Source organism: Chaetodon auriga, chromosome 1 (assembly GCF_051107435.1).
Source record: "Chaetodon auriga isolate fChaAug3 chromosome 1, fChaAug3.hap1, whole genome shotgun sequence".
Taxonomy (NCBI): domain Eukaryota; kingdom Metazoa; phylum Chordata; class Actinopteri; order Chaetodontiformes; family Chaetodontidae; genus Chaetodon; species Chaetodon auriga.
In genome coordinates this window covers 21,299,842-21,326,581 of record NC_135074.1, presented here as the reverse complement: position 1 = coordinate 21,326,581, position 26,740 = coordinate 21,299,842, and the positions used below count along the sequence as shown (strand labels likewise).

Genomic DNA, 26,740 nt, shown 5'->3' with positions numbered 1-26,740 from the left:
AACTGCAGTGTACTCTAGTGGGGCCCTTCAGGACAACAGTGATGGCCTCTCTATTTCTTGACAATTTCTATTCATGAATTGGGAATATTTAGGTTTTATCTGATGGTAGATCATTCTTGTGACTCATGCAGCTTTAACAATGGTGTTTTGTAGTAGCGTCAGGTCAGTGTTGCTCCGTGGCCAAAGAAAATTACATGAGGAGACAGTAATTCAATTCAATTCAATTCAATATTCCTTTATTAGTCCCGCAAGGGGAAATTCCAGTTTACAGCAGCACCAATGAAGCAGATAGACTAGTGTAACAAGTGCATGCAAATTAAAAACAATAAGTATGTACAAAAGAGTGGAATAAAAAAAAAAATGTCATCTTAAGAAATTATAAATAATATTTACAGACTGTTATGTACAGGTTGGATTGCACAGATTATTGCACAGATTATTCACAGATTACTTGGAGCAGTTTTTGTTGTGTAGTCTGACAGATGACACATATATCAAGTTAAATATCTCTGTAATGCAGTCAAACACACATCGATTTCTTAGGGGTCAGTGATACTGTATATAATCCTACGTTTGGCACTGACCCACTTTGGCTGTTGGTGTACTGAATAGGTCGGATCCTCTGTCATTTGACCTCTGTGCTCCTGCAGGGTGGCAGTAACCCAAGCTGCTCAAATGGTGTACTCTGTGTTTTGATATGTGTAAGACTTCCAGGGAAAATAGTAGACCTACTTATATTACATTTACAGCATCATACGTCTTATCTAACACTGTGGATTTAACAGAGATGAACTGTAGTGATGATATCCAATCCTGGAGCTACTCCAAATATGAAATAGGCCTTTTTATAGACACAGACATTTTTTTTTTTTTTTTTTTTTTGTCATAGTCGGAAAACAGTTGTTAATAATAACACAAACAGTGGCTCAGTTTACTCAACTGTCCCAGAAAAGCCATGACAGTGTGACAGTGATCCAGCATCCACAATACCAGGACCTTGAAACAGGAGAAGCTAAATGGGATCATTAACTTCAATCTGTGCTTTTCCTACAGTGTTGTGACATGTTAAAATATTTTCTGTGAAAAAGGCCTACTAAGAATAGACAGAACTTTATTAATCTGAAAGGGCATGTTTGTGCCCAAGATGCTCAGTGTATCCTACATAGTAAACTATACAGTACAGAATACACATAGAAGGTGAAATACAATTAAAAAGGACAAGTATATATCCTTAAGGACCCCATATGAGTAGACTGCTTCTGTCCAATATGCAGTCTACCTGTTAGAAATTCTATAAGAAAGACAGAAAGAAGTCATTTGTTATTTATTTATTTTATTTTAGTTTATCTTATATTTAATCTTTTGCAATTCAATTACACTGTCCTTAAATTTAAAAATAAGGAATCCTTTCTGGACTTTGTGAAATGTGGATTGGACATTGGATAAAAAAAAAAAAAAGTATGTAGCGATATATAAAATATTATTTCTAATGTAAAAATGCAGGTATGTAATGTAAGAGTTCGGTAGATTTGCTCATTCGCCTGATTATCTCCACTTTCTTCCCACTATCAGTGATTTTGATGACCTCCTCATATTTGTCTCCTGGCTGCTCCTTCATGTGGAAAAAGTTTGTGAGTCCTTGGAGCAAAACATCCAGTTACTTCCTGGTCCTCTGGTGGGGCGGGATCCACGTCCTGGCTCTCCTCTCCTGCTTGTCCCCCTCAGCCTCCAAGATCCTCATACGTGGCTGGTTTGGGAACGCCGTGGTGACCGGCCGCCACTCTATGCTGCAGCTAGCGGCTTCCTGCCCTCAGCAGCTGGGAGTCTGGTGAAACTCAGCGGCGCAAGCCTGCCATCATCAAGTCGGCCTGGATGGCAGGGACATACTGGTGCAAAGACTGCCGAAACCACAAGGTATTTAAACACAAAATGTCTCACTCGTGTATTAATTTGATGTTTGCAGTTTGCAGAGGTGTCCCGGCCCGTAACGTTAGCACTAACTTACTCAAACTGACAGCCGTTAGCGTCGCTGGGATTGCAGCTAATCTCTGTAGCAAAGCGCGAGCGCCTGCACGGCTTTGAGTATGTGGTGGTGGCTAACGTTAGCTTGCTAACTTTTATCCACAGATGTGAGAGTTAGCTAGTTCATTATGTCGTTGTCAATAACGCTGTTTTTCACGTAACGTTATTTTGCCGCATTGTTTCGCAGTTTAGCGGTGTGGCGTCTTTATTTTTTTTACTTACTTATTTATTTTTTTTAGATTTTAACGCTACATCGCAGCGCAACTGTAGGGAGTTAACTGGCACTGCGTCTGGTCGACTTGCTAACCCAGCAGACAGGAAAATGATGAGCAGCGTGTTAAGATGCTTTGAAGTACTAATAAATAGTCTGTTGCAACCTTTCAGCTAAAGATGTGTAATCATTGGCAGTGTGGTTGACGCTAATTTTCACTGCACCTCTTAAGAGCCACGGCCAAATATTCATAGACAGCTGTCTGAAGGAAGAAAACACAGGAGCCTGGTATTTCTAGAGTTTTCTTTCCCTGGCACAACTTCACTTTTAACACAGCTTCAGCTGCAGCAGATCACAGTATTGACCTGTATGATGGTGTTGTCTTCATCACATAGTTTGTTCGCCAGTTTCCAACCATTTGTTTTTCATCTATAAAATGTTCTACTTATTAAATATCAGCTCTTTAAAAGACTACTTTAAGTTTAGGATTTAAGATTAAACTTCTTTGCAGCTGTAATGGTAATCTATTAGCTGTTGACGTCATCTTTTTCAAGCAAAACTGACTGAAACTTTTAATCCCTGTGAGGATTTTCTGCTTTGCCTTGTCTTGTGTGACAGAAAACTGAATATGTTCAAGTTTTGGACTGTCAGTTTCATACATCGCTGAAAAGATGCAGCAGAAGCCTGTTTGTGTGAACATGTGCTCCTCTTGCAGAGTTACTGGTTGCAAGTGCTTTTTGGACCGTGGGACGGATGAAAGGTGGACGCTGTAGGAGGCCCAGCTGGGCTGTAGCTGCTCTGTTTATCCCAATTATCCTGCTGATGCTGACTTCCAGGGGGGCATCAAGCAGCCAGAAGATGTCACAAACAGCAGTGGCTCATGCAACAGCCACGGCTGCAGGACCAGGTCCCAGCCTGTCAGATGACCTCCCAGGCCTCCGGGCAGTAGCAGACTTCTTAGTCAGTGAACATGCTCATGTTTGGCTGCTGTCCCTGGTGGGCTCTGTTGCTGTAGGCCTCAGTGGGATTTTCCCCCTGCTTGTCATTCCCATTGAAGCTGGAGCAGCCCTCAAAACTGAAGGTAAGAGATGGCAATATGTAACCTACACATGCCTGTGAATCTCACTAATGGTAACACAGCATGGACACTTCTGTTATTTGTAATATTTGGCAAGGTGGACATCAATGATACGTCATGATTTTGATGTAACTGAAGAGAAAAGATACACTTTAAATGGTAATATAATTTTTTTTGAGAGGCGGGGATGTGTCAGTGCCTTGCATTATGAAGAGCTAGTCATTGTAATAAGTTTTTTTTATTTATTTCAGCACTAAAAATCGGTTTAGTAATTAGGTTTATTCATTGTAGAAACTACAGAAAGGCTATCCGTCTGCTACGTCATCCACTATTCTCACACTCACTAAGCAACCCCAGCACATGAACAAGTAGTTCAGCGCAGCTGCAGCTTGTTCATAGTTTAGAACTGCAGATTATGCACGTCTTTAAAATTCCTGTGAAATGGACACGTGTACTTCCTGGAAAACTGCAGCCTGCTGGAAAAAAACATCTTCACTAGTGACCTCACGAACTTATAGCACGTTTTTCGGCACAAAACCTAAACATGCCTGCAAACATGCCTGTAAATAGGATTAAGGGTTTTGAAAGCAGGCCGCCCAGTAAGTGATGTGAATTTAAAGATGCTTCAAAACTTTATTTTGACATGACAAAATCAGTATCAGAACATGTGTGGTAGCTAAACGGTCACCCTGTTCACACCAAATCCAGATGAATGGAGAAAGAAAAACATAAAAATTCAAGTTCCTGTGTAATTAAAAGCATTTTGTCTACAATTGGTACCTTTAAACAACAATACAAGTCTGCAGCTGTGCCAGTGGCTCTGTGAGGCTGTACTGAGGCACAGAGGTGCTTTGACCTGAATGCACACATCAGCATGCTAATATGCTCACAATACCAACATGCTGATGCTAAGCAGGTATGTTTCCACCATCTTAGCTGAATGTGTTAGCATGCTAACATTTGCTAATTAGAATGAGGTAGAAAGTACAGCTGAGGTTGATGGGGATGTTATTAGTTTGGCAGGTATTTAGTCATAAAACAAAGTATGAACAAAACCACATGAGGATGTGAGAGAAGCAGTCAAAAAATCACCAAAGTCAGTTGGAGACACTGTCAGTCAGATGTCTGACTAAATCCATGTGGTCAATGTTGAGACACAACTGGATACGTGACAATTTTGAGCCTGCTGGTTGCACTAGATAAGAAGTCAACCGCCACCAAACTTTGTAGTGTTCTTCCATTGGAGACCATGAATGTCTGTACAAAATTTCATAACATTCCCTCCATTACAAGTGGTGGTCACACCAACAATGCATAAAGTAACATACACAAATACACACTGTGGCAGACACTAACACTCACTGATTATGTCTATTACAAACCCTGTATCTCCTCTATGTTAATAGCAGTTTCATTTGATTGATTGTTCCTTTACTTACAGTATGCATGAAGTTCACACAGTGTGCGTGTCAATCCACCTGTTTTATGTGCATTTTTAGTTTGCAAACAGTCTTGAGCAGAAACGCTTCAGTGGTCCGGCCTACGTTACTGTAGGTCAGCCTGAGGCCTCTTGAGCGGCCCCACCCACAGGAACGTGGCATTCCAGATGTATTTTAGTCCGTGGGTTTTCAAGTGCAGTCCTGACCGGAGGGTTAGTCATTACTGAGGGAGCTCCTAAAGCATAAAAAAAAAATCTGTGGAAGCCATGAGTCATCACTTTGTTTATTCATAGCCTGAACCAGATACACTTGGATCTGTGTGTGTATTTGTCATGTTTCACTTAAAAAATTATGAATTAATCAGTAGAAAAGTAGAAAAAAAAGAGGAGGGATGATCTCAAGGTAATATTACAGATCACATGAAATTACCGAACAGTTTATAACAGTGAACCACTGTACAGTAACTGTCACTCTTTTTTCTCTTTCCTTGTGTTTTCTCAGCTGGAGGCCAGAAGCTGAAGCAGCTCTTGAGCTTTGCTATTGGTGGTCTCCTTGGCGATGTATTCCTTCACCTGCTTCCCGAGGCGTGGGCACTCTCTGGCTCTGCAGGTGAGCCTCCTTTCCACCTGCACCACATCACCACCTTTGAATGTTGAAGTATTTATTATTTCTTTGACCCATTCTTTCCTCTTAAACATGCATGAGAATGAGATCATTGCTGTAGAAATAGGCAAATGACATGTTTATTACTATAATCTAAAACTTAATTATTACTGTTCTTTCTTTACTAATGTTGCTTCTCACATACAACTCATAGCACTACCACTCACCCATGTTGCAGCTCAGTTGTCACTTACTGTATTTGCTCCCTCACATTTATGTACAGTTCCTCTGCTTCCATCCTAGCTGGTAAACAGAACCACTACATGACTCAGGGCCTGTGGGTGATCGTTGGCCTATTGGCCTTCCTGCTCCTGGAGAAGATGTTCCCAGACCAAGACAGCCAGGAGGATCCCACCTCAGATTCAGACCTGAATTCTAACTCTGCTGTGAGTATTTCAGCTGAAATAGTGCATTTTTAGATGAATCTGCTCATTGCTGTACATGTGAGTCTAACTGCAATCAGACATGTCAATACAAGCCTTCACATATTTTGTTTTCATAGCTATGCTTAGTGCAGACGCCTTGTAGTACTCGCTCTGCATATTTCTGTCAGTGTTTCGTGTGCCTGTAGCAGCAGATGACCTACTGTACCACCAGCCTCAGTGATCTCCTCGAAGTTTAAAGGAACAGTTTGACATTTTGGGAAATATTTCCTTTCTTGCCGAGAATTGGATGAGAAGATCAATATCAGTCTGACATCTTGTCATCGCTCTGAGGCTGCAGGCAGCCAGTGGAGACTCTGGGATGTTACTGCGCTCGGCCAAGAAATAGTGCAGCACAGCCAACAGCTGTGCACACATGAAAATGAGAATGATCTTCTCATCTAACTCTGGGCATGAAAGCATGAAAGCAAGTAAGTGTATTTTCCAAAATGTCAAGCTTCTCCTTTAAGAGCCTCTCGGTGTAAATAATTATGAAATGGGTGTTTATCACTGATCAAACTAAACTACATGAGATATTGTGTCTGCTTCAAATCATCTCTCATATTAATCAACACATCAGCCCAATATTTTTTGTGCGTATTTATGACTGAATGCAATGATCACACATGCGATTGCAGCAATTCGTTTTTTTTTTTTGTTTTTTTTTTTAATGGACTGATTTGTTTTATATCACCACTAACTGCTGTTTTATGTTTTCATTACTTTCACCAAAATAACCGCTGAAGTATGACTAGCATCATATATTACAGTTCTATTATGGTTTGTAATAATAACGCTATGGTTACTATAACCTCTGCATAACTTGGTCTTTATGGTAACGTTAGCTTTATGATTGCTTTTTACATGAATTTTGCTTCTCACACAGCAGATTACCTTTTTTCAATCAGGGGTGGAAAATGAGATGCTAACCAAAATCAGCAAAGTTTACGTAGATTTTTATGAAGTTTTACATCATAAATAATCAGCTTCAATGAATGGCACGTTGCAGGACGTGCGTAAAGGCCCTCTCATCCTCTCTCTCGTCTTTTTTTTGCCGGTGAGGGAGAAGATTGGAATCCATGGCTCAGCTCCTCCACTAGAGTCTATTTATAGCGCAGCGGTGAAGCAGCTGCTTTAGCCATTTCAGCGTCCACAGGAGAGCACTCAACTTTTAGACAGAGGCAACAATAGACAGGGACAGATTGTGACAGTGTGTGCGAGAGGCAGAGAGGCAAGTCATATGTGTTTTGTTCTTTAAAATGCTGCATGCAGGCTAATCTGGGTCAGTGTTTTTCATGGATGCATCATATGAGTGGAGAGATTTTATCACTTTCCTATTTTAAGTCTTTTTAAATGAATCATAAGCAAAACTCACAAGGGGACTAAATGACTATTTAGCTCCAATCTGTTTTACAGCAGGAGGAGATTAACAGCCCTGAAAATACATCACACTTTCTTAGTCAGTCATGCTTCAATCATAGACACAGAGAAAATATTTCCTTGCCACAACCAGAAGACGGCAAGCTATTTCCCTCTCACTTAATTTGATTATCAGCCTACATGGCAATCTAAGTGGTTTCTGATTGAGGGAACAAGGAAGTTGGCTGTTCTCGGAAAACAACGGCTATGCCCTGAGGTGAAGTGGTCTCCTTTATTCAAAATATAGATATGTTTGAACAGTGTTGGGATTTTTTGGGTCATCTGTTATGTCTGAAAAATAAAGCAGAAGTACTTTTCTTTTTTCTTGCTGCACACGGAAGTTAGAAAAATAATCAGGGCAGTGGTTGAACCCTTTGACACACAGTAGGAGCAACAATAAAATGGCTGTTTATTGTAGTGTGGAATTCAGGCGACCATTGACTCACTGTTTTTAGTTAGTCTGGTGCTGTTAGTGGGCAAGGTGGACAAGGTGGTTTCCTCAGGGGAGACAAGTGGGTAACTGGAGCATACATTTTTTTAAAATGACAAACTTAAGTAAAAGAGGATGAGGTTATGGTACAAGTGGGGACAGCATGTTCATTTCTGCCTTGTTTTTCTTTCAATTTTCTTCATAGACACAGTCTAATTCAGTTTTCAGTGGAAAGGCGGTGGTATCGCTCAGAAATGGGCACCATGCTGAGTCATGGAAATCCTCCAAGCAACAGAGTCTGCAGGAAAGATCAGAGAAAATCAAGGTAATGCTGACAACCAAAACATTTTCCAGTTAACAAAAAAAAAAGTGCCAAATGAAAGAAGGCAACACCGCTAGGGGTGACCTCTTGATATGGGTTGCTTATGTAAGAGGTGCATTTCTTTGTTTCTTCAGTCCTCAATGTACTTTGTCACTTTGGCTCAATTAAACCAGAAAGATCAACTTGACGCAGTGTATTGGCTTTCTGAAACTGTGCAGTTCATCCTGCTTCTAACACGGTTTTTCATACAACACAACAATGTTCTTCTTACTGAAGGACTTTGCTTTTAGACTGTGACCCTTGTATACCCTCAGCTTTGTCGAGCAAAGTCTTAAGCAAATTCTTTTCACTGTGTTGCACAGTGCATATTTGCACTTGTGACATGCAGATGTAACTTTTTTCATGTATTTATATTTTCTATTATACCTTTTTATCCTTTTCATATTTCCTTTCCATCAGTAAAGTGTGAAGGTTACTAGTTACCAGCACATCTAAATGTGATTTAAGTACCAATCTATAATAAATAAATGGCCAATCAGGGAGGAGAGACTGATCAAATCAGATTAACATTGTTAACATTAAGATTATTGAAAAATTTGTATGTGTTTAAATATAATTTCCCCAAAATCTCTGAAGTAAAATAAATGGCAAAATGTTGACAAGAAGCATTCAGGGGATAAATAACATCTAGTTAGCACTAAATTTTAAGTCAACTCTGCCAAGCTGCCAATCATGTCAGTACAACTTTAGGATTATTGCACAGAAGCAAATAAACATGTCAGTTGAGATCAAGTGGATCAGCTGCCATGTAATACCAAATAGCATAGACTAAGCTAGCGTTGGTCATTGAATTTAGACTTCCACTAAAATAAACATATTTTTAAAAAAAAGTCCAAAGAAATCCATCTACCCATCCACTTTCTTTACCTTTACAGCCTTATTTTAGTGGCATCGGACAACAAAACTGGGAGCAACTTCATCTGACATCCCAAGACCTATAAAAGACCTACAACCTATAAAAGCTTACATACCAGATATTGAAGTACGATTAATTCAGTTTAACCAGAACTGAATGCTAAAAGAGGATGCTGTGACTAATCAATGCAGTTCTGACTGATCAAAGGTTATTGTGCATCACGTTTTATGTGTCACAGACAAGTGGGTACCTAAACCTGCTGGCCAACTGCATTGACAACTTCACTCATGGACTGGCAGTCGCAGGGAGTTTCCTGGTTAGCAAGAAGGTAAGAAGCTGTGCTAACCGTTCCTTCACCCTATGTTACATTTAGAGTACTATGCATGTAGCACATAGATAATGAAATTGCGTGCGGTCTGTTTTTCTCTTGGGTAAACTTACAGTGTAGGATTTGAGGCTGTTAAAACTTTGTTTTTGACAGTCTGAGATTGCAGGATATGTAATTCATGCTATTTCATAGTCAGTCCTTGAAGCAGAAGTTCCAACATTGAATTTCACAGTGAAGAAAATGTCTTTTACTGCCTGCCTTAAAAAAAAACAAGCCCACCAGTGAAGAAACTGCATTTTAAAACAGAGAAAATGTTCTGCAGTTATTGACCTGGGCCTTCAGTTCTCTGTGTGTAAGCGGAGCTTGTGCTAAAAACGTGTCCACCTCTAACCACACTAGCTTAGCAAATCACTCATGTGAGAATGTGATTACATTCATCACCATGCATATTTATACACGGACTGCTGGTTTTCAGAAAGTGTAATTGCAGGTGAAGTAGCTGCAGACCAGATTGGCTCACAATCATGAAGTGACAATCATTGCCATAACAGTGCATAAAGTGGCAGCAGGCTGTCGAGCAGGTCAACATATAGGACAATTAGGAGACTTGAGGTATAGAACTTAGTGGCAGTTAGTGTCATCACTGATTGATCCCATAATTATTGCTTCTTGCTCACCATCTGCCAAAAAAACAACAAAATTCACTCAACCTGTAATGATGGAGAACTCTAATTGCACACAGAGGTTGATGTACTGCACATTTGTAACCCTACCAGATACAAATAATTGGTTCAGGGAAACTGAAATCTCGTCCCCAAAGAGACTTGCTAACAACGCCCAAGGCCATGTGAGACTGAGTAAGAGTCTTGTTGTTAATTGTCCATCCAGTCCAAATATTAGGCTACATCTGCTATGTTACCTGTGCAGATTCAGTTGTGTGCACTTAAAAGATTTAGTATTAAGTAAGAGAGCTGCAAAATGGCAGGGGAATTTGGATGTATAACACCTTCCTTGTTAGTACAGTGCTTGGCAGCGTATACAGGCTCACTGGCAGAGCAGTAGACCTGTTGTACCTTTCCAGCAGTCTTAAAGTGGACCACTCATGGACATTCATTACAGGCTACAACAACCTTTTTCTGTTCGAAGCGTGTTCTTGTCATATTATCATTCAGGCTTGTTGAAAAAGGTGCACTTTAAACTGCAGTACCATGTATTTGTGTTGCTTCAGTTATATTTGTGGCTGAGGGAAGGAGAGAGTCCAGCTGGAGAGACATAAGGCTAGCAGCATGAACTATGGATCAGTGTGCCAGAGAGGAAGTTCACTAGATGTCTCAAACATACACATACAAGATATCTCACCGGTGTTTTCTGTTTACGCTCATGCATATTTATCATAATGTGGTTTGCCACAGTGAAATATATCAAGGTCCACAGTTTTTAATGCTGATTGTTTTTAATCTTTGTTTTTATCCCTTAAGCATTTTTAGCTTTTTTTAAATGTCATTTCAAAGAAAACTTAAAAAGAAATATTATTTAAAAAAAGCTTCATTATGCCTCATTATTTTTCAATATTCCTTCTTAGAGGGGAAAAAATTTTTTACTGTATCTGTAATTGATAAAATTAGTGTTGAACTATAACCAGTTCGAGATTTGAGCTTTTCATTGTAAAAATTCTGTGAACTCAAACCAAAACATGCCAGCATCTGACAGCCTTGCACCTACATGTGATGTGTGTGTAAATACAGTCTAAACTTTTAAAAGCTTTACAGCTCTTTAAGAAGCTCTTAAAGTTTTTACTTTGTCTTTTACATTTTCTCTCTCTGTCCATCGCAAGCTGAACACTCAGAGCTTTGGACTCAGCTTAGATGTTCCATATGTTTTCCCTACATGTGTCCCTATGTTTGATACTACAGAGCACGTCTCTTTTATAGGGTAAGACAAAGCGGTCTTAACAAGACTTTTCTTCCAGGTTGGGTTCCTCACCACCTTTGCCATCTTGCTCCATGAAATCCCCCATGAGGTGAGATTACAGAACTCTTGGTTAAATTATCATTTCTAAATTTAGAGGGATTACTTGAAGGTTTTGCATTTACATAGCTGACAGTGCATAGGATGAATCAGACTGCTGCAGTGGCCGTAAACACGCTCCTCTGCTGTGTCATCGTCTGCAGGTGGGAGATTTTGCCATTCTGCTGAGGGCCGGCTTCGACCGGTGGAGCGCCGCTCGCATGCAGCTCTCCACGGCGCTGGTCGGGGTCTTGGGAGCTTGCTTCGCTCTGTACGCTCAGTCACCACAAGGCACGGGTAAGATTGGACCAATTCTCACTACACATACAGTCATTCACATTACTATTAACTGACATCATTTTGCAGTTGCCGCAATCAGTCTTTCCTACTGTTTCTAGAAAATGCCACTGCCTGGATATTGCCTTTCACCTCTGGAGGCTTCCTCTACATAGCCTTGGTGAATGTGGTGCCTGATCTGCTTGAGGAGTCCAGTTTAAGGTATGTTGGATGTTTTTAAATACTCATGCTCTTAAAGCGGGCATTGGTAATGTTGGAGAAACCAACAAGAATAAGATAGATTTTGAAATTAATCCAACTGAAAAACCCCATCCCCCTCTTCAGACCTCCCAAAGCCACTCACCCATAACACATGAACACACACTGCCTTGGTACTCACAAGAGAGTGTTGGGGAGAGTGATGGAAGAGCGGCTCTTTTAATAAATACATAAATAAACAGCTCTGTTAAATGCCACAGTCAACACAGGAAAAATAGCCGACATGAATGTATCTTTCAGTCTGAATCGGCTACCCGGCCCGACTGTTGCTGCTCACTGCTGTGGCTGCTGAACAGCAGTCTGTCAGCTCAGGGGGTGCTTACTGGAGCACAGCACATCACTGTCATCACCAACAGTATCCAAATACCTCATGTCTCTTTCACATGTAAGAAAACACCTAACATTAACATAACGAACACTAACAATGAAGATGGCTTTTGATGATCAGGACTCTGAAACACAGTTGTCAGATAGCATGTTAGCATTGGCAAATTTTGGATGCACTGTCTCTGCCATTCTTGAGCAACTAGCTCACCATAGCTTTAGCAGTATGTCTGCATAGCTTTGTGGAAGACTCCGGTCACGTGGCAGCGTGTGCAGGTAGGCAGGTACATAGGCAAGTACATAGGTAGTTAGGCAGGTACACCCAGTTGTTTCATATGGGCCCATCCAATCATTTAATGAAATGATTGGATGGGCTTATTCCAGGCCTGCAACAGCCACAGATACCAGATTTTTCTTTCCTTCATTTTTTGTTGGTGCATTTGATTTATTGATTGTTGTCGGGACACAAAGAGAATTTCAACAAATATTAGAAAAAATGCTTCTAAAATACATTACCTACTCCAGCTTTAATTGTGCCCTGTGGAGTTTTTTGTAAAGAAGCAAGAGTTAAGTTTATCCTGGCACTTGTATTCGCATTACAAACAAAACAGGGAACCACTTCTAAAAAAATGGCTCGATAGCGCTGCCGGTGGCCAAAAGCTCCACAGGGTACCTTTAACCTGGTCTCTATTGTTGGAGTTGAACCATAGTGGCAACGTAAGAAGGGGCTTTACTGCAGAACAAAACTTGTTGTATCTTGTGTGAAGTGAGTTCTGTGGTGTGAAAATGGGCAGATGGCGTGTTTCTTTAATGTCCGTGAATGGGTCTGAATCTGTCACCTTTGTTGTTGGTTTTTCAGGCAGTCTGTGCTGCAGATCCTGCTCATTTTCTGTGGCGTGGCTGTCATGGCTCTGCTCTCCGCCATCGTTGACTGAACACGGAGGAAACTCCCCCTCTCGCCTTACCAAATACTGAAACTCAGCACTGGAGAGAAATCCTGTTCTCCACCCACACCTCATGTCTGGAATCCCTCGTTCATGGAAACTTCGTCTTGATTCAGAGATCATCGTTATCATGATGTCACACGTAAACATCAGAAAGAAGAACGGCACTTTATGGATGGATGACTGAGAGGAAGATGCGCTGACAGGACATTTGTGTCGCCGTTTTGTCATTTGACGGACTTAAATATCGAGGAAATTCAGAGGATTTCTGTGGATAGCTGTTACCAAATTGTCTTAAATTGTTGATCAGACAATCATGTTTTGCACATACATTTCTGCAGGTCTGCCTGAGGTACCTGCTCAACAGAACCTTTAGGGTTGGACCTTCACCAGGACCTCCTCCTTTAAAAAGTATTCAACACTTGTATGTATCATTACTGATGTGCATCTCCTGTTTCTGATCGAGCTGCTGCATATTTATTGAAAATGAGACGAGCGACATACAGCTTCATCAGACATGCACCACCACCACTCCTTCATTCTGTCTCGTCAAGAAATAAGCTTCAAGAAGTCAGGGTGGCCTGTTACACCAGTGTTTGTGTCTTCCTCATACAGTACAACCTGCAGCTGTTTTGAGCACAAGTTGGCGCTCACACAAAACTCTGCTTGTGATAAAGTTGAAAGAAGAAGATTGGTACTGTTATTACTCAGTTTGACTTATATTTGTTGCCAAGAATTTTATACGACTGAGAAAGTTACCCATGCATCAGCACGTTGTTGATACTCCTCTTGGTGAAAGTTTCCACCCCTGAAGAAATACATATATAACTATGGAGAAAACTGCAAACTAAATGTCTCGTGATGATTAACTTCTTTTTTTTTTTTTGTTTGGACAAACACATCCCCTCCAATCATCATAAGCTTTGTTTGCTGCAGAAAAGATCTGTAAGATTGGCAGCTCTCTCAAACTCTAACGAGACGTCTGTCCCCGTTCAGGAAGCTGAGCATTCTTTCAGTACACAGCATAAACATTCATTATATATAAATACATGTTCTTGCTTTTATCTCTGCCATCGTCCTTTAGCGACTTCTTAATGTTTAAGTCTCAAATAGTACCAGACAGGCTGATCACCTTCACCTTCCTTTATACCAAATGAGACACGGTCAGTAGTCTCTCAGTTATACTTTACAGATGTGGAACTTCAAAGTACTCAGTATTGAGAGCTTGTTCAGAAATTCATGAAGTCTAATTATTTATTGATGTGTATATATATTTGTTTTCTTTCTTCTTTTTCTCTGTATTGTTTTTCATGTATTTCTGTCCACTGATTGGTTAGTTTTTCCACTCATTTTTTGTGCCTCTTGTCATTTTTCTAACTTGTGTTTTTTTTTTTTTTATTGTTTTTGACCATTTGTTTTTCTTCTGTGGCTTCTTGACCTCTGCTGACACATCTCTCATTTTTTTTAATTATCTGTATTTTATGCAGTCTTATGTGTGTGCAAATAAATAAAGTTCTGCTGTTTATTTTCAGCCGTATGACATAAAGACTACGCATACAGACCAGTATAATGAACTGGAACACAGGGGTCACAATGATCTCAGTGGGATTAAAATATCCTGATATTGACCTCACTGCACAAATGTCCACCATGAGCATAGTTTACTGCAACAATCCTATGCCTAAAATGTCATACGGGAGCGGAGGGACGGGAGGTATCGATTGTGTGTTCGCAGTTGTCCAACACAGTCTGTTTGGCAAGCTTCTGTTGCCATAACGACTCCGCCGCAGGTTGCCTTCCTTAGTCATCAGCCTGCGAGCTGCCTATTGTCTGTGGGAGCCTTCCTCAGTCACAGCACAGAAGGACAACAAACAACCACGATGTACACTGTGGTGGAAGACACTGAGCAGGAAACGGTGCAAACACGAGTGACGGATCTTTCGTTGATACTCCGCTGAGCTCTGCTAACTTTGTAGTGTCAGATTTCTGGAGTTTTGATTAAAATATCTGATTTGATGTTGTGGACAACAAGTGTAACTTTGCTGAGGATGAGAGTTAACAGTTGTGGTAAATATTAAGAAACCTTCAGTTAATATGTAGAGAGAAGATGACTTTGAACAGTGGCCATTTTTTAGAGTGGACTTCGCTGATTCCTGCCCACAAAATCCTGAAGCTCTCCATCAGCTCTATGATTTAATGTCTGTGCTGAAGTCAACATTGTGCCAAGATGTCACACGCCCAAACTGAACCTCTCCTACACACAGACGTTACAAGTGAAAACAGTCAGTCGTATCAGTGTTTTATGCTGTAACATGGTCCGGTGTATCAGGGATCAGTTCCAATAAGCTTGGGAACAGATGGTGCATCATCACAGTGGCCGGGACTCATTTTAGTGTGAATCCAGTAGAAATAAGGGTCTAAACGTGCAGGTGTGTAAGGATTAGGCTTCATTTGTTAGTCAACACAGGCATTTAATTCAATGCAAATTTGCTTTATTGACACAGTTGTAATTAATTACAGTATTGCCAGAGCAGGCTGTACAAGTTTTACAGTGTTATTATAGCAAGTCCGAATACATTATAACACGAAGAACACACATAATTATAGACAAAATCATATGCCATATATTTGCATGATGGATATAGTGCTGTAAAGTGACTTTACAGCACTATATCAGCAGATCTGAGTGCACATCTTTAAGGTCAAGTGAGCCTTTATTCATTATTATTCAGATGTTTCATTGCTGGTTTTTACTTTTAGTTTTGTGTGTGTGTGTGTGTGTGTGTGTGTGTGTGTGTGTGTGTGTGTGTGTGTGTCTAGATGTTTGTTAACTCTCTGTAGCACTTTTTCTTTTATTGGCCTGTTTGCTCAGGGCCCCCCAGGGTCATTGGACCACCCTGTATAAATAAAGGGATAATGAATTGAATGAATTTGCAGTGGTTATTGTATGCTGACCCTCTGCATGGCTAATTTATTAATTCTGAAAATTATTTTGAACATTCAAACATATGAAAACATGTAAAAAGTGGACCTTTTACACACATATAAAAGCCTAAACCGCCACTCATCTCATATCTATTAGCTGATTTTATTGAGTCATAAAATCCACAATAAAATCTCCAGTAAAATTGGAACAAGCTTTGTTTTGCAGCTGTTCAATAAATCACACCTCAGGGTCGGAGAACAAATAACCATTGATTTAAAAGTTAAATTGCACATGATTAAATTCTCCCTCCCTCGCACCTGTGCTTTACATGTTTACCAAATCCAAAAGGTGACCATTCAAGCATCACAAATGATCACTCCCCCTGAGCGGAGCAGCACATTCCCGTCCTCTCCATCCCGCAGCAACCTGGAGGAGAGAGAGCGCAACTACATCACTGCCCCTGCCTCCTCCTCACAGCGTTGGTCGCCATCCATCCCCTCTCCTCCTCCTGTACCATAACAGATGGTGGGAACAACATTGCATCCACCGGGTACCACAACAATAGACCGCAGCATCCAGTCCAGACGACGCTGGCCTTGCACCATCATGCGCCCAGTGCAGGACTGCGTGAGGCTCTGAGTGCCGTCGTGATTCATTTCACGCGGTGCCGCCGCCGCCACCACCACGGCCACGGAGGAACCTTCTTGCGACTGTTTGGGCTCTCCATCGAGCGGGGAAGATGGCCGCTATGAAAATATTAACAGGCACGGGGCTCTTCTTGGCGTTCTGCGCGCTGGGGCTGCTCGCCATGGCGATCTGCACCGATTATTGGTACGAGACCGACGCGAGGAGACATCGAGAGAGGTGTAAAAACTATGCCAACAAGCGAAACGACCCAGGGTACATTTACATTTCAAACCACAACCTCCCCCTCCAGATGCCTCCAAAGAGCCTGGAGAGGAAAGATAACGGCCCAGATGCTGGTGCTCTCATCAGGGGGAAGCGGCACTTCCTGGCCGCAGCGTCTGCCATGGAGTCTCACTGCAGTCGGCAGTTTAACTCCACCATCTCCGGCCTTTGGAGGAAGTGTCACCGGGAGGGCTTCGACCTGGAGACCGAGGACCTTATTTACAAAGGTAAACAGTCTGAAGGCTGGCTTTTCTTGTGCGCACCAGGCCGTGATGCTCAGCGATGAGCTCACACCACAAACACAGGATGGTACCGAGGCGCACACTCTCCTCCTCACAGGGCTACATTTAAGGGTTATAAAACTAGACCAGGATGTCTTTTTTAGAAGCTTATGTCTCTAGTCTTTATTTGTGAATTTCGCTGGCCATGATGGTGCTGGGTGAACCTCCTCTTGCTCAGTCCCTCTCTGAGATAATGGCCGGTCTCCTTTGCATCAATAAGAGACTAAACAACGTCTCCTAAAGGTTGCTGTCAAAAGAAACTGTGATGTCATAGTGCAAAAGAAGCTGGATCACTGGTGGATCTGGGCTGAATTTTGGGACACAGCAGGGGAAACACTCTGTAGCTACAGCCATCCTTATGGAACAACAATGAGAAGCCATATTTCAGGCCTCACTCATTTACTGAAGGCATTACCTGGTCCAGACCCAGGTGCTGAAACTGACCAGACACAAAGAGGGGAACCTCCCTGTGTGTGTGTGTGTGTGTGTGTGTGTGTGTGTGTGTGTGTGTGTGTGTGTGTCACAAGTAGCAGATGAGTAGATGAGTTTTTATACATCAGTATACCTTAAAAAAACACATTACTGATGGTTTTCTCTTCCAAACATTGACTGAAAACCATCAACTTCAACAAAATCAGAATCCGTCTCCAGCTCAGCCTGCATCACTTTATCTGCTCTGAAAATAATGAAAAAAATGACACTTCTTGTCAACTTTAACCATTGAAATCTGAATCTTATGTGACATCTCTTTTCTAAAACTGGGATTCCAGATTAAAATCCTCTACAGTGTAAACTTTCAGTTCTGCTTTTAATGTGTATGAAAACTGTTTTTATCCACACACACACACACACACACACACACACACACACACACACACACACACAGTGCACATAATGGCAGCCCAGTTATGTTTTGTTCAACTGGCTGTACCTCTCAGTCCTACAGAGCTAGACTTTATGTCATGAAGACATTACTCCTCTACCTCTGCAACACATGCTGCCTTAATGAAGCCTGTTATTTTACCACTTTTGTCTCAGGAAGGTGTCGATTTAGTCTTATTTATATTCCAAGCTTCACAAAGATCTTGCAGTGTGACTGTATGTGTGTGATATTATGTCCACACCTTGAACTGTACATGCTGATAAACTACTCCAAAATGATCGTGGTCATATGACTACAGTGTCTTTTAGCTCAGACTCTTCTGGGTTATTCAAGATTCTGAGCTTCAAGCAGCCAGAATAGATGTGCAGATTGAAATTTAGCTGAATTTCAAGTAAAGTGGAATTTATTCACAATTTGCTTTAGTAGCCACAGATGTAATTACTGGATGTAATCTACTGTAAGTGGAGATATGACGTCTGATTCTTACGGTCACATTTATCCCTTTTTTGTAATTCCACTTAGTGCCAAGATTGTTTGATATCTGAGCAATTTGATATCATATATAATTCATGTTTTCACAGGTTACTTACAATCTGCCACTGGGTTTAAAGAGCCGCCTTTAATGTAAGAGCCGCCTTTTCCCACAAAGTGGGGAAAAAAAAGACTAAATAGATAAAGCTTTCCAACGTTTCTCATGTTCACTACATAGAAAATACATTTTCATGAGCTGGTGCATGTGTCAATGTGACATTTAAAAGTCACATAAATGGCTTAATTGTCCTGAAAAAAAGAAAAAAACATTTCAGAGCTATGACTGTGCATGTACGCTGATAGCTTAACAGTGACCATGCTCATCAGTCTGAAAGCATGAGAGAGGTCAGACGTCAACCACCAGGCAGATTTTTGAGGGATTGCTTTGAATTATAGCATGTCAGTGCACTTAACAGGCCAACGAGTGCAGCATTGAACAAAACAGTGTTCAGGAATGAACTTCTCCTTCAGCGCTAACTGTGAACTTTGTGCACAGGTGCAAAGGTGTCTAATGTTTGTCGACCCAAAACAATTACAGTCTCGAGGATGACAGTCACGTCTGGAAAATAACAGTTTCTGTGTTAGACAGTTTCTGCTGGTGTGGACTCATATATGCACCGATGTACTGTTGAATGCTAATGTTAATGCTCAGCGTTTTGAACACATGCTTGTGATCTGTGCTGCAAAGTGAGTGTTGATCTTCACATTTCATTAGGTGTTCGAAGGAGCTGTTATGTTTTCGAGGATGTTTGCAATACAACATCATTTAACACTGCACGGTCTCTTTGCACCCCACACAGGTGTTTTCACTTATTTTGGCTGATTAGACCTTCACAATAAAGCTCAGCAGTGATATGATGCGAATTACACAAAGTCAACAAACTCAGTGTATTAATAAGGATTATAAAGATGTAAAGCTAACGGGAGATCAGGCAGATGTCCTGAGAAGATGTCCGATGAGGCAAAACAACTACAATCACCTGTCTGGATCTACTACAGGTGTGCAGGGCCAGGTTGCCACCATTTTGTCAGTTATTGTAATTATAAAACACAATTCCTGAAGTAGTCTGAGTATTAACTGAGGCGAAATTATCCTAAATCCTAATAAACATGCTGATGCTTTGTAGATGTGAGGTACTGATGTTCAGTGTAAAAGATGTTGCATAGTTTTCAGTTTCATCAGTTTTGATGTGTGCTACATGCTTTAGATGAGCCACAGACACGTTGGCTTTTCTTCATCACATATGTCCGTCAGGAAAACATGAAATATTTGGATGTAAGTGGCACCCTGATATATAAACCTCTTTCTTCAACAGTAGCTTTGGGTGTCTCAACAAAGAGCATTCGGATCAAAGTCTGGAAGATCACAGATCTGACTCTCAAAGAGTACAAAAATCAGAGATTAACAAAGCTTGACAAAAAGCTTTGGCAAAAGTTCTGGGAATGTCGTTTAATTGTGTTATGAAAACACTGAACTCCCGTTACGAAAGGAAATGTGTCTGCTGTGTTTGTAGTCTTTAGAGCTGTGCTGTAGAAATAATCCTCTTCTTTCCTAAAATGTAAAATGACCTTAGTGATGACTTGCTGGGGAATAGAAACATAAAGCTGCTGTATGTCTTTATGTGTGAGGTAGAAGCTGGACTACATGCTAGTTATACCAGACTGTGAACGCTTATTTTGAATGCAGTTCATTGCACTGACCATCAAGTCAGTGTGAAGAGATTCACTTTAAATGGGCCCAATCAAGGTTCTTTATGCAGCCGTCGGTAGAATAATCCATATTCCATATTGTTTCCTAATCCCCCTCTATAACAATGGTTGGGAACACGAGGTTAATAAGGCCACCTCAGTAAATTAAAACTCAGTGAGTGTGTAAAATAAATATGAGGCTTTTCTATCATGGACATATATTATTTCATAATCCCACAAGTGGGGCAATAGTTCAGAATGAGATTTTTACTTCAGCTCCTTCTTTGTCGCCTCTCTCTGCTCACATTAAACATTTTTGTGCTCCAGTTCTAATTGTCTGCATCATTTTCTTTTTGCCAGGAATAATTCAAAGATGCACCCCAGTCAAGTATCACTACTCCTCGTCCATCCTACCACGAAATCTACCCATCAACATCACAAAGACCATACGACAGGATGAGTGGCACGCACTCCGTAAGTCCGAACGTGTTTGTCCGTCTTGGAGTTGGCTGAACTCATTAGTTGGCTGGTTATCTGTCCTTTGCATCTTTTCTGTTTATCCACACTTATTATATTTCTTCTGCTTTCTGCTTCTACTGAATTTAGTTGGCAGACTGTTTGGGCAATAACAAAGAAAACGATAAACAGAAAAAGTTGAGAAAATCCATAATCTACTGTCTGATAATGGCTTCATTTTAGGAGTCTTTGTTCAGTCACCATTTAAAGATTTTATCCGCCAGACAAGCTCTTTGCATTCAGACGGTTTAGTTGACTCAGTTTTCTGAGTAAATGTGAAATTTGGCGTCCCCCAAAGCACAAATTTGGGCCCCATCTTATTTTCATTGTACATGCTTCTTTCATGTCCGACGTTTTGAGTATTTTAGAATAAATCAGCTCTTATGTCTTGATTTTACCATTTCAAAAATATTTATAAGATATTGTGCTTCTGTGTACAGCCGAGCTAGTGAAAGAAATCTGCCTGTGCTTCAGTCCTCTATAAATCACTTCCATCTGCAGTGGCAACAGTAACGTTATTAACACTGACAGATGAGTGCATTCAACCATAAAGAAAGTGGTAACCTGTTCATTTCTTAATTGTTTGAAAGATTACTCTCATCACATTCAAGGCACAGCTGCCCGTCGCTCCTGAATGTATCACTGACCTGATAAGCCCTTTTCCCCTCATCCAGAGTCATGACCAGAGGTTATCGGGTCATCACTGTTACACAGCCGCAGGCTTTTGACTGGTTTATCTGGGGACAGATCAGTGTCTTCTTCTAAATCCCTCCTTAAAACGCTCGGATTGGCTTGTCTTTCTTACTTGATATCCTTGTTCAGAGAGATTGACTGAAGGAGCTGTTTGACCTTGGATTGCATCAGCAGTGATCTTCAGTTCAACTTCTTTTTTTCTGTTTTAAGTTCAGTGTTGTGGATGTGCTGTGAAGTAATCTTTTTTGAACATATGTGGCAAAACATTGTCAAAAATATTACATTATGTATATCTTACTGTGTTTTATGCATACCTATATTCAATACTCCAGATTTCTCTTACTACTGTTTATATCATTATCATCCGTTGCAGTTTTATCCTCTGTTGTAGCTTGTTAGCACTATAGGGTGAAAAGAGACATCTACACTTCTGATATATTTAATTCTTATTATAACTTGTTATTGTTATTATAATTATTATTATATTGCAAATAAGTCAGCAGCAGGTCAGCCAAATATCCAAAAATCTGATCTTTATCTTCAGATAAGTGTACGTTTTAGCAGACACGGAAAATAAAGTTTCTAATCTAAAAAAAAGACTATTTAGTTGGATGTAATCAGAGGTTTTCCATTAGCAGTTAGGCTGCAGACACATCAACTAAAGCGTCAGCCTCACTGGTTTTCAGTAATTCTTCGACATTCTAATTAAAAAAAGAATAATACCGCTGCCTATGAAGGCTTAAATCAGGTCATTTGTCGGGTTGTTACATCACACTTTTTCTCATTGATAATATAATTGATTCAGTAATTTTCAAACTGTTTGAGTGTCAGATTCCATCTTAAACGCACTGCTGGATGATTTCCTCTATTCATTGACAAGTCAAGTAAGAAGACAGTGTTCGATTTTCCTGTTTCTTTAAGCATACTGTGATCATTCGGACTTCTGCATTTGTCCATAACATTAAGCTTTTAGAGAAGCTGCCATTTTAAAGAAGACTCTTTAGTTTGACTGTTGACTCGGTGATGTTTTCACTTCTGCTTGCAGATCTAAGAAGAATGACGGCTGGCTTTGTCGGCATGGCCGTGTCCATCATTCTTTTTGGCTGGATCATTGGAGTGCTGGGATGCTGCCAGCAGCATGACCTCATGCAATATGTAGCTGGGCTACTCTTTCTCATGGGAGGTACTGTGAGAGCACATATGCCCACATCCACATACAAGCACGCAGACAGACTCCAGATTTATTCAGTTTCTGTATTCTTTTGGTGACAGCTGAGAGCATCTTTGGGTTAACATGAGACAGTAGATTAATGTCCTGCAGTAATTTGATTCCTGCCCTGCAGTAAGACACATGAACGAGTGCATCCTTTAAATCACAGCTTGTCTCTTCTGCTCACACAGGAACATGCTGCATCATCTCCTTGTGCACATGTGTGGCAGGAATCAACTTTGAGTTATCCCGCTACCCTCGCTACATGTACGGCCTCCCTGAGGACATTAGCCATGGCTATGGCTGGTCCATGTTTTGTGCCTGGGGGGGCCTCGGTCTCACATTGCTGGCTGGCTTCCTCTGCACCTTGGCCCCCTCCCTGAGCACACCCGCTCGCACGACGACCCACAAGCCGAGGCAGGAGAACGGAACCGTGTGACAGAGGCGTCGTGAAGCGACTGAGCCACCGAACGCACAAACCACACCCTTCCAACCTTGATGTTTAACTCTGAAACAGTTTCTGTCTGATCACCATCTCACACCACCCTCGACATCTCCATCCCCCATCAGTGTTCAGTGTGCCTGAGAAGGAGCAACAACGCAACGACAAACTTCACACACCTTATCTCCAAAATCCCCAGGGGACCTCCAGGAACGCCAAGAGTAACACCCACAGTGACGTACGCCTGGGTCATGGCTCTCATAGCACAAATAAGACTTTTTTTTTTTGTTTTGGTTCAGATGTTTCAAACACTGACTTTACGGCGATCTAAAGGTGACTGTTTTCTCTGAAGAGAATTTGTCTTAAAATGGTGCTCTCTTAAATACATGAAGCCACATACTCTCCCACATAGCACACACACACACACACACACACACACACACACACACACACACACACCAGCACCTTCTTTTCCACACACACTTCAGATGAATCATGGGAGAAATCATTGGAAAGGAACAAACACACAAACATCAAGCCAGAGCATCATGTCAGCGTTCCTCTTTCAGTCGAGTGATGTGTGCTGTGTTATTGTTCGTAATGAAAAAAAAAAAAAAAAAAATCTGGCGTTGACTGCCCATTGCTTATCTTTAGTGTAGCACACTAACTGATATCAAACATGAGCCCCGGGGGTAACGCCTGCAGCCTCTGCAGAGCACAAAGTACATCGAGCAGCGCGGTCAGTACGATAAAATACACAGAAGTAAATTTGCATTGAAAAGCAAATAGTCCGACGCTTCTTTAAAGATTCTGTATGTACAAATGCATCTCTGTGTAAATCCAGATCATCGTTTGTGTAAAGTAGATTTTGAATAAGAATGTTTGTTTTCTGTTTGTTTAGAAGTAACAACGTAGAGCGGATAAAGAGTTACGGGACGGTGCTGGGAGCCTGAATCCATTATTGGATTGAGCGACATGAAGGTATTTCGTGGTACCAAACTGACAGAGCCGACCCGGTTGTTTACTGACAGCTGAGTCATAAACTGAGAGGAGCAAAAACAAGAAACCAAACTGTGGAGGAAGTGTTTGATTGCTCCATTGTTTACCCTCAATATTGGTCAGCCTTTTTGCATAATACAAGCAAATGAAGCAATTTTAGAAGAACGCCAGTGATCTGACTAAACACGAAAGCACAAGCTGCGTCCCAAATCCTTCACCTAGTGCAGTAACATAGTAACATCACACATTGGTAGAGGGCCATCGTATCTTGGTTAAAATTAGGCATCGCTGTCCCACAATGCAATGCACAGTGGAAATGGAGGAGCTGTTCAGTCTGATAGCTGTGTTTAAAAGATCCGGATGTTGGTGCAGTGGAAAAAAAATCCAAACCAAAAAAAAAAAAAAAAAAGATGAAAATAATAAATCCATTGACAGTTAAATTCCAAATTCACAGTTTGACTGACTGATCTCGTATGATTTCTCAATCAGTAAGATGCGATTTATTGTGTACCGACGTAAAGAATAGCACATTGTATTTTTATGTAGTAAGCGTAGGGACATGGGAGTTACACCTTTTCTCTTTCGCTTTTGTAATTCAATCATTATATAAAAAAATACCTCCAAATCTGGTGTCAAAAAAAAAAAAAAGCACAAATAATCATTTAGAGAGACTCTTGACTCCAGCGACACACGTTAGAAACTGTATTCCAAATACACACTGTGTGCTCATTTTGTGTTTGACAAAATGAAGTACGTAAAATCACAAGTATCCACACTTGGAGTGTCGCGTTAATGGACACCATTTCACAACAATTACAAAAGCTGATGTGTTTTTTTTCTTTATATGGATGCAGCTGCGTCTTAGTAGCACTAAAAATAAAGTAATGACTTCACAGAAAAACATTTTGGATTTAAAATTGGAAGTGCTCCTTCAAAATGAACAGGTGCACACCTTGAAGTGTGTGTTTATAGGATAAATCAGTGAAATACACCAGTATCTGTGTGCTAACTTACCGAACTGTACACTTCGTTGTGCGTAGACTTGGACGGGGCCATGCGACAAGCTGGTAGGACTTTAGTTTGTTCAAGGGAAGAAGAGAAGCTATTCTCTTGGCGACACGTGTGGATGATAATAACACAGCAGCCAGTTTTCTGTTACGTAAATCTATATTTTTCCCCTCCCGGTCATTCTAACTAGTTTATTTTGAAGCTTTCAAGCTCACTGCAACTTCATGATATGAGAATATTACAGCCATGTGTGATGAAGTTTTTATAAATGTTGATTGCTGGAGATAAGTCATGAGATATTCTATCAACTATGTCAAATAACTTTCTTAGAAAAAAAAGTGTTATAACGTGTATTGACAACACTGTGTGTGATGTTCAGTCCTTTCACCATCACCATTAACCTCCTCACGAGGCTACCACTTTCAGAAGTCGAGGAAATTAACCGAGGCATGATTGAAAACAGTTTCTTCAGTGTCTTGTTGAATCTTTGCACTTTGCTGGGTCTCATAAAAGTCTGTGAACCGGAAGTCCGAGCAGGTGGAGTTCTACATTATATGTTTGCGAGGCCACACATGGGAGCAAAAGATGATCAGAGCATGTAATAAGCACCCTGTTTTACAAAGAGTTTGGGTTAATACCATGTTGTGTGTTTAGGGTCAGTCGGTCTAGGCTCTTATTGTGAAAATATTTATGCCAGAAACAAGGACATACCATAAATATAAAAGCATTTATATCTATGGTCATTACACTGACTCCTGAGTCAGTGTATTTCCTGATGTCCTGCGACTCACAGAATGCTGTTTGGTGTTTTGGTTTTACAAAGTTTTAGTTCACACCCAAACTGAAACACAGTAATGTAAGTATTACTGTTAGCAGTAAACTGTAATGTATAAGTACATGGTGCAAGTATAATGTGTTGTTAGGACTGAAGCACAATTGCACACAACTGTTACAAATTTTTTTGTGTATCATAGGTGGGAAAATCTGTGCACATGTGCAGGACTTTGTCAAAAAAAAAAAAAAAAGTATTACAAGCAAAAAACTTTAAACGCCCCCATATCTGAAATAGTAAGAACGCCAACACACGATGATGTCTGAATTTTAAAAACAAAGATTTTGCATTGATTGGATTGAGTTTCAGTAAAAAGAGCAGTAGCACACAGTAGCAAAATTTACAAAACAGTAAGGATAATGTACTTAAGAGAACTAATGAGGTCAGCACAGTGTAAGAGCGTATTTGAAGTTGTTGTAAAAACTCTCTCAAGTGGCAACTTCCTGTGTTTCATGAGGAACTTAGAAACGCACTCTGTGCGGTGAGAGATGCCCTGTGAAAACGCCACCGTTTAGAGTGGCACTTGTTTCAGTAGCACAGCTATTATTTTCTACAAGTCATTTATACTGGTTCAAACCACTGCAGATGTTACGTGGGGACTAAAAAGACATTACAGTCTTGCATGATCTCATTACAGTTAGTTTCTTTCAATATATTAAAACTTGTGTCCATTTTTAATTAATTTATTTTACTGAAATAAAATATGTAATTACTAATGTGTTGTGACTTTCAGTGTTTGTG

At 40.6% G+C, this 26,740-nt stretch overlaps 2 protein-coding genes across 3 annotated transcripts; both read left to right on the top strand.

Annotated features, from left to right (window-relative positions):
* The first annotated feature begins 1,553 nt into the window (after positions 1-1,553).
* Positions 1,554-16,004, top strand: slc39a13 (solute carrier family 39 member 13). 2 transcript variants are annotated; one of them, XR_013077119.1, is made up of 11 exons: positions 1,724-1,914; positions 2,949-3,314; positions 5,252-5,359; positions 5,657-5,799; positions 7,890-8,009; positions 9,161-9,250; positions 11,220-11,270; positions 11,422-11,554; positions 11,656-11,755; positions 12,996-13,790; positions 14,002-16,004. XR_013077119.1 is itself a non-coding variant. In XM_076729542.1 (10 exons), the coding sequence occupies exons 2-10, from the start codon at positions 2,987-2,989 to the stop codon at positions 13,069-13,071; spliced, it is 1,149 nt and encodes a 382-aa protein (XP_076585657.1). In that variant the 5' UTR covers positions 1,554-1,914; positions 2,949-2,986; the 3' UTR covers positions 13,072-16,004. The 2 variants fall into 2 exon arrangements, 1 of the variants encoding a protein (XP_076585657.1); XM_076729542.1 differs by having other exon boundaries at positions 1,554-1,914; positions 12,996-16,004.
* Positions 16,005-16,364: 360 nt separating this feature from the next.
* Positions 16,365-24,824, top strand: tmem276b (transmembrane protein 276b). Its single transcript, XM_076729560.1, has 4 exons — positions 16,365-17,142; positions 20,660-20,773; positions 22,554-22,691; positions 22,910-24,824. Exons 1-4 carry the CDS (start codon positions 16,746-16,748, stop codon positions 23,155-23,157), a joined length of 897 nt encoding a protein of 298 aa, XP_076585675.1. The 5' UTR covers positions 16,365-16,745; the 3' UTR covers positions 23,158-24,824.
* The last annotated feature ends 1,916 nt before the right edge of the window (positions 24,825-26,740 follow it).